At 28.3% G+C, this 11,040-nt stretch overlaps 1 protein-coding gene across 12 annotated transcripts; it reads right to left on the bottom strand.

Moving 5' to 3' along the window:
* Positions 1–90: 90 nt before the first annotated feature.
* LOC123918715 lies at positions 91–9,164 on the bottom strand. 12 transcript variants are annotated; one of them, XR_006812893.1, is made up of 10 exons: positions 8,804–8,892; positions 8,249–8,365; positions 7,154–7,284; positions 6,713–6,906; positions 6,531–6,590; positions 6,295–6,357; positions 6,118–6,182; positions 5,956–6,037; positions 756–863; positions 338–565 (listed from the first exon to the last, which is right to left on the bottom strand). XR_006812893.1 is itself a non-coding variant. In XM_045970840.1 (9 exons), the coding sequence occupies exons 1-7, from the start codon at positions 8,885–8,887 to the stop codon at positions 5,972–5,974; spliced, it is 534 nt and encodes a 177-aa protein (XP_045826796.1). In that variant the 5' UTR covers positions 8,888–9,164; the 3' UTR covers positions 338–565; positions 756–863; positions 5,956–5,971. The 12 variants fall into 12 exon arrangements, 5 of the variants coding, with proteins under 5 accessions (XP_045826798.1, XP_045826796.1, XP_045826795.1 ...); XR_006812895.1 differs by lacking the exon at positions 8,804–8,892 and having other exon boundaries at positions 6,295–6,364; positions 8,249–8,779; XR_006812894.1 differs by lacking the exon at positions 8,804–8,892 and having other exon boundaries at positions 8,308–8,779.
* Positions 9,165–11,040: the final 1,876 nt, after the last annotated feature.

Below are 11,040 nucleotides of genomic sequence, written 5' to 3'. Positions count from 1 at the left end.
ACGGAATGTGATGCAACTAAAAACAAGTTAAAAATACAAAACAAAAGGTGGTCTAAAATATTTCAACCAAACCTTCCAATCAGGGCTTTCGAAACTCTTCCAGGGAGTCGGAGTAACCTTTCCAGTAATATCTTCACGATGCAAGCTATCCAGCCCACCAGCCACAACGGATGAGGATGAATCTGATGCCCTGACAGTTTTCTAGGCACTGTAGATGCTCCCTGAATTAAAACTAAAATAAATAAATATTACAACATTAGGAATCATGATGCAACATAGAAGTTATACCACCAGGCACAACATACCTCAAATGGGTTCTTCTCATATTCTATGTCAAGAGCACTCAGCAGTGCAGGCTTAACATCAGTAAGAAACCCTTTTATGTCTACTAGCGAAGAAACCCTTTTAGATCTAAAGAAATAGTGAGAGATAGAAATTTGAAAGTCAACACAAAGTCACCTGGAACAACAAATTTATGCAGAACACCCAAGAGTTTAATTGATGCATTTCTAGTAGCAGCTGCACTTGACTGCAGACCAATTTCTTTAACAAAATCAATACAATCCTGCAAAAGAGGAATTGCATTAAAATTTAGAAAAAATTGCATATCAAAAAAATCTCAAAAAAAAAATCTATAGTAGTAGTATTTAAATTTAATACATGCAATCACCACAGACAACATAGTTTATAAAAAATAAAAAAAATAAAAACACACAGACAACATAACTTAATTACCAAAAAAATTGATAACAGACCTTAAGCTTTAAATGTGATACACCAAAATCCACAACAGCAGAAACCATCCACAAAATTCCCTCACTACGAACCTTATGATTCTTATGCTCCTTCATGAATTTCTAGACCTACAATAAAGCTAACAGTTTTCAAAAAACTAGTTGTTTAAACATAAAAATAAGTAAAAGCAACATGCAATATAGCCATCTTATTTGTTACTCCAATAAATTCTGTAACATTTCAACATAAAAGAAACAGTTTACACTACAAAAAATAATAAGTAAGCACTTCTATATATATATATATATATATATATATATATATATATATATATATATATATATATATATATATATATATATATATATAGAGTCAGGATCCGTTGACACCAACTAGTTTGACACCAAATGTTACACCTCTCAATAACGTTTTAACCGATATAAATTTTATAAAATCCACCGTTGGATTGAAAGTTTACATCATATAGATCATTTGTGTAAAATTTCAAATAAATCCAAAATCATTTGATATGTTATTGAGATACATCAAAATTAACGGTTTTTGTATTTTTTTAAATGCCGTTAATCTTTATGTGTCTCAATAGCATATCAAATGATTTTGGATTTGTCTGAAATTTTACACAAATGATCTATATGATGTAAACTTTCAATCCAACGGTGGATTTTATAAAATTTATATCGGTTAAAACGTTATTGAGAGGTGTAACATTTGGTGTCAAACTAGTTGGTGTCAACGGATCCTGACTCATATATATATATATATATATATATTGATCTAGGATTTATTTATTGTATAGTAGTATTTTTTTTTTTTGGTCATGTGTATAGTAGTATGTTTATCTTCATGTAAGAATTACCTCAAAAAAAAATACTAATAATCTTCTTCTTTTTATTTTTCTGACTACAAAAATAATAATCTTCTTGTAAAAATAAAAATATAATGTATTGATTTTGTCAAAAAAGACATTGATAAATAAGTACTAGTACGAAAAATATTTAGTACATAAAAAAAAAAAACTTTATTTTTTTTCGATAAAAATCTTGTTGATGATAGTCTTGAATTATATATACTAGGGGTAAACCCGTGTTGCACGGGTTTGATTAAAATATATAATTAAAATATTTTTATAAATAAAAAATAATAATTGTGATAACTATAATCACATATAGTTAAATAATATATATTATTTTAAAATATGATTATATTTAATATTAGTATATGAGTACAAAAAAAAATTGTTTAAAAATATTAGATTTTTTATTAATTTATATCGTAGTTTGTTTATATTTTAATGTAATAGATCTCTTATAATATTTCATAAGTTTGAAAGGATGTATCATTTTTTTTATTTTATTAATGTAATCATATAAGATTTTAGTTTTCTTTATATGAGTTGCAATTTTATAGTCAAATGTCACTTTATTTTTTATTTTTGATGTATCCCTTATTTTATTATTTTCAATAAGAGTTGGAGGTATACCTAATTATACTTGTAGACAATATTGCTCATGAGAAATGTTAAAATAAGTTTTGATTATAGAATATGATTCATATATGGTGGCTTTGACTATTTGTTCCACGTGATCTCATTTTTTGAAAATTATGTATCAAATAGCGTATTTGCTTACTACGTTCTATGCAATTTAAGGTTCCAAATAACTTATCTACTTACTCTGTCTTGGAGTTTATTCTCACTTATTCACTTGGTGAAATTTTATTCCAACTTTATTAGTCCCTATTTTTTAGTCTATTGTTTGGTTCACTTTTTTTTTTTGCTTGGTCCTTTTGTTTTTGGTTTGTTTTTCTTTATCTTGGTGAGGTTTGTGTCTCTTCAAAATTATTGTTAGTTTTTGTCCCTCTTATTTAATATTTTCTTGAACATTTATTTTATTTTTCTTATTATATTATATAAACTTAAATATTTGTTGTTGTCAATATATAAGTTTGGACGAAGATTTTATATATTTGAATTTATGTTTAGTTATTTGGTTAAGGTAAAGAAAGTCGTATAGATGAATTTAAGATTTAACATGTGTCATCTTCTTATTTGCTTAAAAAAATGTCATCTTATTCTTATAAATATTCCACTATTTTATTTTCAGCCGTAACGTAAACATTCTTTTAGAATATGTACTTAATTTATCCAAAAAGTTATATTATTATGTAAATTAAATTAATAATTTTTGAATTATTGGTGAATTTTAGTTGTGTGTAAATATGTTTAAATATATGTGTGATTATATTTTCTAAATATATGTAAATATATTTTAACATCTACGGTTTTAATAATTTCTAAAATTTATTTTGACAAATGAGCATCAACAATTTTTATTTAATAATTTTTGTCGTTTTTTAATTTAATTTAGAAAGTTTTTAGTACAATTCTAAGTGGGAGGAAAAAGTATTTAGCACAATTTCTAAACTAACATGTTTTTAGCACAATTCTTTTCATTGATTCATTTTATGGCCGTAAGAATAAGATGGCATACGTAGATTAAAATAGGATCGTCTATTAAAATTCATATAAGTGTTATATGATAAATGCATGAAGATTATATATTTGGACAACCTCTAAGTCAAGTTAAATCAATATACTTCTTACATGTATTATAATTATAAGAACCGTATGATTTGAGTGTCAACTACAAAAAAAAAACTTATTTTAATTTCTACTTTGTTTTTGTTTCTATATTTCTCTTGATCGAGATCTATATTTCTCTTGATCGAGATCAAGTAGATCACCTACACATTGTAGACAATATAGTATTTAAAAATGAGACACATATTTATATTTCTAAATAATTTGGATTGTCCTCTTTTAATTGAATGCCTCCAACATCAATATACCCTCGATCTATATAAATTTTAAGGCACTTCAAAATCAATAAAAAGAAGTCTCTTTTATCGTCTTCAACTTATTTACATGAAAAAAATTAATTATATTCCCATTAATCAACAATTTTTTATACAAATCTTTTACCTTATATAAAATAATAAATGAAAAAGAAAATAAGAAACAAATAAGCTAAAACATTAGACTAATAAAATAATAAATGAAAAAGAAAAGTTGTCTAATTACAAACATTATATCAATTAAAAAAAAATGATGGTTTACAAACTGTCATTAGAGTTAAATACACATCCTTACATGAGGTGCCATTTCATAGGCTTTATAAGGAGCAAGGATGCAACGTAAGCAAAAATAGAAGTATGTTTTATCCTGTTCTCCTCATTCACATGAAAAAATAGTCATATTCATATTAATCGATTCAACTCAAAGTTTAATTAATCATCGAACAAAACACCGGTTGATATTTTAAAAAATATCCAACCTAAAAAAGAAATATAAAAAATGATTAGAGATGTTTCAAACTCAGAGTAATAGAAAAATTCCAATTTACAAACATATTAATAGGCAACTATCACATATATGTATATCAATTTCTTAATCAATCACATGTAGACATACATGATATTCTAAGAGGTTAGACACCATCACCTACCAAGGACAAAAACCAATATACTTACGATGTAATTATATATATGCACACAATAGCTTTTAAATCAATTCAAGACACTATAATGTGTAACTTTAACATATGGAAGGTGAAGATGCATAATCTTTTCTCATGAACTTTTTCTCATGGAGATGTTAGACAAAGAAACCATAGAGTTTTTGCCATGAGATAGATAAATTAAAATTTTGTTAAAACATAGAAGGCAAACTTCCTGATATGGTGGTGGTGATAATTAGCTTTTGGGTTAACTTTATATAGAGCTTGTGTTTGATAATTAGCTAAATTTACATATTCAATATTAGTGTCCCCAAGAATTCTTTGTTTTCAATTGCATTAATAGGGAATTGTAACATACAATATATATTTTAATATATTATATTATTATTAGAGTAACTCTATTATATGAAATATGAAAATGTTTTAATAGAGATTGTAAACTTTTCTTATAGAGTGTCACATCATCACAATGCATGCTTGTGAGCAACTCAACAACTAAAGTATTTTTTTTTCATAAAATTTATTTTGTCAAGCATGAAATTTTTTTGAGGAGTAATTTTTTTATTTGATTTATTTATTTAAAGTAAATTTTTGCAAATTGCAAATCATATTTACACATGCATGATTTATATTTTATGTTTGGTAGTGTAAAATATGAAAGAGCATATATCTATTCATTGTTCTTTTTGTAATTTGTTTTTTTTTTTTTCTTTCTTTCATTATTATTGGGAGCCATTATTATTGTAACATATAGATAATTACTTTGGAGGATGAATGGACACACAAAATAAATTGTGGGACAAATTTTAAATAGATATGAGAAGCTCTCTAAAGCATGCCACATCATCACAATGAAGGCTTATGAGCAATTCAACCTTCCTTTTACTAGTAATAATATATATATATATATATATATATATATGAGGAGGGATCAAATTACACCGGTGTAACATTTGAGTAATGTTACACCGCTCAATAACGCTTCAACGAATACAAATTTTACAAAATCCACCGTTGGATTGAAAGTTTATATCATATAGATCATTCATGTTCAATTCTATAAAAATCTAAAATCATTTGATATGTTATTGAGATTGATCAAGCTTAATGGTATTCAATAAAAACACATAAAGCGTTAATCTTGATCGGTCTCAATAACATATCAAAGGATTTTAGATTTTTGTAAAATTGAACATGATTGATCTAAATGATATAAACTTTCAATCCAACGGTGGATTTTGTAAAATTTGTATTCGTTGAAGCGTTATTAAGCGGTGTAACATTACTCAAATGTTACACCGGTGTAATTTGATCCCTCCCCTATATATATATATATATATATATATATATATATATATATATATATATATATATATATATCTAAAAAAATAAGCACTTCTAATAACTAAGCACTTCTAGAAATTAAGCTTAAGTTTCAAAAACAAACTTCATATCTAAAAAATACATCAGCCAATTAAATCTTCCAAACTAATGAAGCAACTAAATGATGTTTCCAATAACATATTTTAAAAGAAATTTTTGAAATATCAAATCCTAAGCTAGGTTAAAATCAACTTAAAATCAATTCATAAATATCAATTCCTAAACGAGGTATACTAAGTGAAGAATTTCTTAAGAAGATCCGTGAGGGATGAAAATAAACTGAATAACTGCAGGCACCTACTTTTACAGGTGTTTGCTTACACATTCATTGTAATTGCCTTCAGTGCAGCATCAAGAGAGTGCTCTAGTACTTCATTGCTTATCTGTAAATTAAGAGAAGTTAAAAGTTTGACAGAGAAGGAGTAACTATCTGAGAAAATAAAATAGGACAGAAAATAGTTACCACAGAGGAGAATTTGGCAACTGAAGTAAAGATACGAGTATATAGAAAGGGGTATTCAAGAGAATCTGTCACAAAAAAAGAGGGAAAGTGAAATAAATACACACACGCGCGCGCATATGCATGCATGTATCATAACTGAAGCATAACGGAAGCTTAAGGAAGCATTTGAGAAATGACCTATTAGAAAGTCCTCGGCAACAATCTGTTCAATCATGTTCTTCAAGTTACTTGTCCGAAACCCTGACTCCTATATGAAGAACATAAAATATATATATATATATATATATATATATATCAAAGTATAAGTATATCTCAGTGCAAAATATAACCCAGATATTGAAAATGGAGATATAAATTTTAAGCATGTATATCAGCCCATAAGAATTAAGAAAACTGAAATCAATATCACATACATGTGTCTCAAGCAGTTGTTCTGAAAGAGAGGACAAGGCAAAAAGAGTATCTTCTCTTATCTGACACAATTAATATGTATAATACTGACTTTAGAACTTAGAAAAGGTAAGTTCCATGAAATGATTGATGCAAAAGCAAAAACTTTTTCTCATGTTACAAATTGGGACCATTGGGTGCATACCATGGCAATATTAATACAGCATACGTTTCACGCGAAGGAAGGAGGGAATAAACATGACGAGGAAGGATAAGATAAGCTTGACAATCCTAGTTAAGGCATCCAGAAATTTGTGTGAAGACTCTGGGGCACTTTGGGAAAGAACGTTGGTAGACCCTCAAATATCTGAGGGTTTTTCAATCTTTTTTTCTTTAAGTCTGTGTAATAAAGAGGAACTTTCCAATGGTGAGGAGCTAGACTACATCGTTCTTCCTCAGTATTTAGTAATGTTTCTAAAAGAGTTACAGAAAAGAAAAAGAATAAAAAAAAGAGGAGGATTGAGAATCAGCATTATTTTAAAATTGCCTTTGTCAGCAAGCCAATTAAAATCACATTATACTCTCTACTAGTCAAGTCATACTAGAAAAATTCTAGATCCAAGGAAAACAGAAATTTTGTATTTACCCTCCACCAGCTTGCATTGCATTCCACTTTTATTACTTGAGACTCATTGAACCATTGTTTTGATGCATCTATGATGGCCAGAAATCCTTCACCATCAAAAGAATTGACTAACTCTTCCAGTAAAAGCAAGCCTACAAGAAGCAATTTTCTGATGAAGCTCGTGAATACCTCTATAAAATATACATAAATCCATACGAACAAACCAAATAACAGAAATGCAAATAGAGATTACATATTGGCAAAACTCCAAAGTTTGCAGAATTCAAGACCAATTGGATAACTTGAATAGAACAAAAAAATAGAAAAAACATTTAACCAATAGATCGTGTGGGATTTGAAGACACAAAATATTATAAGAAAAATTGGAGAATTATATATGTATATAATGGGAAGGATATATATGGACACAAGAAAATAAATTCAAATTCAAGCTTGATCTTGTCTCATGTTTCCTTTTAGCACGAAGATCATTGACAAATCATATTAGATTTTGAAGGTGTGTGAGATGTTTGATTATTTGTCAATAAATAATTTAAGTGTTATCTTATGTCTATACTATTTTAAACATATATATTATATAGTTTTTCTCAACCTCTCTGCCTCCTCCTTACTTGTATCAACAAGTAGCAACCCTTTTTATTTTTTAATAGTTTTAATTTAAATACTTTTATAGTATTAATTCCAAAGTTTGACACTGCTAGGTGAATGAAAATTCAGTAGCCACCATGTTTCTTCATCTTTTTTTGACTAAATAAATATATTTATGCAGACACTTGCAATAGTGTCACCAATATATTTGATTTAAGAAAAATATTATCTAAAAAACAATTTAAAATGATAAAAAAAAAAATTCCTCTTGAGAGGAAGATGAGGTCTTTGTGGGAATAAAAAGCAAAATTAATTATATAAAAATAAATGAATTATGCACATAAATCTTAAAATATAAAGAATTAAAATTTTTTTTTTCTAGAAACAAATAAACCTATTTAAATTGGACAATTTCAACTTTATTATCATGTCATGGAACTGAAAAAATAAAATAAGCATAAAATGATGATGGATGAAATGACATTAATGTGAGTTTGAGAAACATACTCTAAGCATCTGAAAAAGAAGATCTACTCAATAGTCGTGAAAAAATTGAAACAGGTCACCTTCTTGTGTTTGTGATAGTGCCCACAAACACCACAATGATTTTCCCTCTCGCGTTTCCTCATTATCAAAACCAAACAACAATTTCAATCAGACCCAAATAGTGAAACAACACGTTTCAAACAAATCAAGAATAAAAATCAGATCTTTTTAGAATTTAACAAAAACCCAGAACAAAAAAAACGGTTTAAGAATTGGGTAGATGAAAAGATTCAATTTTTAGAAGATTAAAGAAAAGGGTTTTGTTTTGTTGTGTTGGGTTTGCTTTGTGGTGCAAAGATTCATAGCTGGTGCACCAAACATATTTAACAAGAGATAAGAACACAAACCCAAAATCTGATTCAAAGAAAAGCAGAACAGAAAAGGGAGAAAACACAAAAATTCAAAACCCTAAATCATCATCATAATATAATTAACAACAAATTAAAAATAGAACAACACAAAAATTGGAAAAATCATTGCAAAGAAGAAAGTTTCAATAGAGAGAGAAGGAAAAACCTTATCGAAAGAGGTTGGGTCTTCTTTCAAGAAGTTGTTAACATCCAATCGGAGAAGTTGAGTGAGTAGAAGAGTGAGTTCCATTGCTTAGAAATAAGGGTTGTGGAGGAGACAGAAAGGTTGGAAAAGGCAACAGAAGAAAAGAGGTGAAACGGCAACGGCTAAGCGTAAAGGAATGAGAACGGTTTTTGAAAACAAAATTTTTCAAAGAGTTTGTTGCATTTTGTGAAAGTGTTGTGGTTTGTGATTTTTGAGAGAATTGGGGGTACGGGTGAATGGGTTTTATTGGGGGGTTTGGTGTTTTGGGAGAGAGTCTGAGAGTGAGAGTGAATTGTGTGTGAGTGGGACAGTAGCGTTTGGGTTTGAACAGAAGAAAGTTTGGATTTTGTTTTGTTTTTTCCGTTTGAGTATTCAATTAGGATGCTTCCAAGGACTAGTGAGGCATGTGGTCTATGATGGACAAAGATTTATAGCCATTAGATTAATAGCCATATACTCTCGGTCTTTGGTCTTTATTACAAGAGAAGTTTTCCTTTTTAGATTCATGGTAAAACTAATGTATATGGACAATATTATAATCTAGATACATAAGTTTTACAATGAATTTAAAATGTTAAAATTCTATTATAATAAGGACTAGAGGGAGTAATATAGTACACCCTCTGCATCAAATTATTTCTCTTACTACTTCTAAATAAAAAATTAAAGTCAAATTAGAAAAACTTTTTTAAAACGTAGTAATAACTAGAACATCAACCCGTGCGGTGCACGGGTCTGATTAGCTGTAAGATATATAATTCCAATAATGTAAGGTATATGAAAAAAGTTGAGTAACATTAAACGATAGTTTAACAATAATTTTGGATAAATATTCATACAAAGAAAATTATGTTAGATTACGGAAGACTTCCTTATAGACCACATTACGTAACAATGTCTCCAACTTTGATGATATTGCTGATATTTGTCTTGATCAGGAGCGAATCCGCATCAAGGTTTGAATTTTGCAACTTTGGAAGGGGTCCCTGCATTCCTTAATCCTTCTGAGACCAACTCAGTAGAGATTATTTTAGTTGATGAGAAGGTAAATTTCACACTCATTTTTCATTTTTCCAACTTAAGTTTGTTTATTAATTTTTTTTTTAGGGTGGCAAAATACATGCAACCATTAGGAAGCAGCTCCTGTATATGTTTCAATCCAAGATTGAAGAAGGAGAAGCATACCAAATGTCATTCTTCAGTGTTTCAGTGTTTCAGTGTGTCACTACAGTCTACAAGACAACTCTCCATCCATACAAGTTGTTCTTTCAAATTAAGGCTAAGGTGTAGATTTCCCAGACTTCGTAAATAGGTAACTATGCATTGAGCTTTACAAATTTCGCTGAAATTTGCAGTCACACCCACGACTACGAGTTCTTAGAGGGTTAGTGTTCTATTGTCTTTGAATTGTGTAGTTTATGTATATATTTATGTTTTTATTAAATGGAAACTATATGTATTTGGCCCTATTTTTTTCCCAGCTAATTTTTGCGGCACTCTTCTATGCTACAAATTAAATTGTCAATTTATTTTATTTTATGGTAATTAAATATGCTTGAACTAGCACCGAAAAAATATAATCTACTTGAACTATTAAAAACGGTAAACATCTGCCCCCTCTGTCCCAAAATATAATAAATAACTCTTTGACCACCGCACATGTCAATACATATTTTTTATTAAAAATATCTTTAATTCTCTACTAGTAAAAATTATAGAAATTTGATATTTTAAAAATATACAACGAAACAAATCAATCAAGATCTTATATAATAATATTTACATTTATATACTTTTAGAAAAATAGTCAAAGCAAGATATATGAATAATATATTTAGTCAAAAAATGTCTTATAAAATGGGACGGAGGGAGTATTAATGTAGGTATATATGGAACTCCTCTTGAAGACATTTGGTGTTCTGAACTCACCACAGAAGTTTATTTACATACTAGAACATCGACCCGTCCGGTGCACGGGTCTGATTAGACATAAGATATATAATGATTAAATAAGATATGACAATTCAAATAACGTAAGGTATATGAAAAAAGTTGAGTAACATTAAACGATAGTTTAACAATAATTTTGGATAAATATTCATACAAAGAAAATTATGTTATATTACGGAAGACTTCCTTATAGACCACATTCGAAGTCTCAGTCGTATCTTCACCGTCGTCATCGATGATCAATATTT

The sequence above is a fragment of the Trifolium pratense genome, linkage group LG3 (genome assembly GCF_020283565.1).
Source record: "Trifolium pratense cultivar HEN17-A07 linkage group LG3, ARS_RC_1.1, whole genome shotgun sequence".
Taxonomy (NCBI): Eukaryota; Viridiplantae; Streptophyta; class Magnoliopsida; order Fabales; family Fabaceae; genus Trifolium; species Trifolium pratense.
The sequence above is the reverse complement of the archived record's forward strand: the minus strand, read 5'-3'. Positions and strand labels throughout refer to the sequence as shown.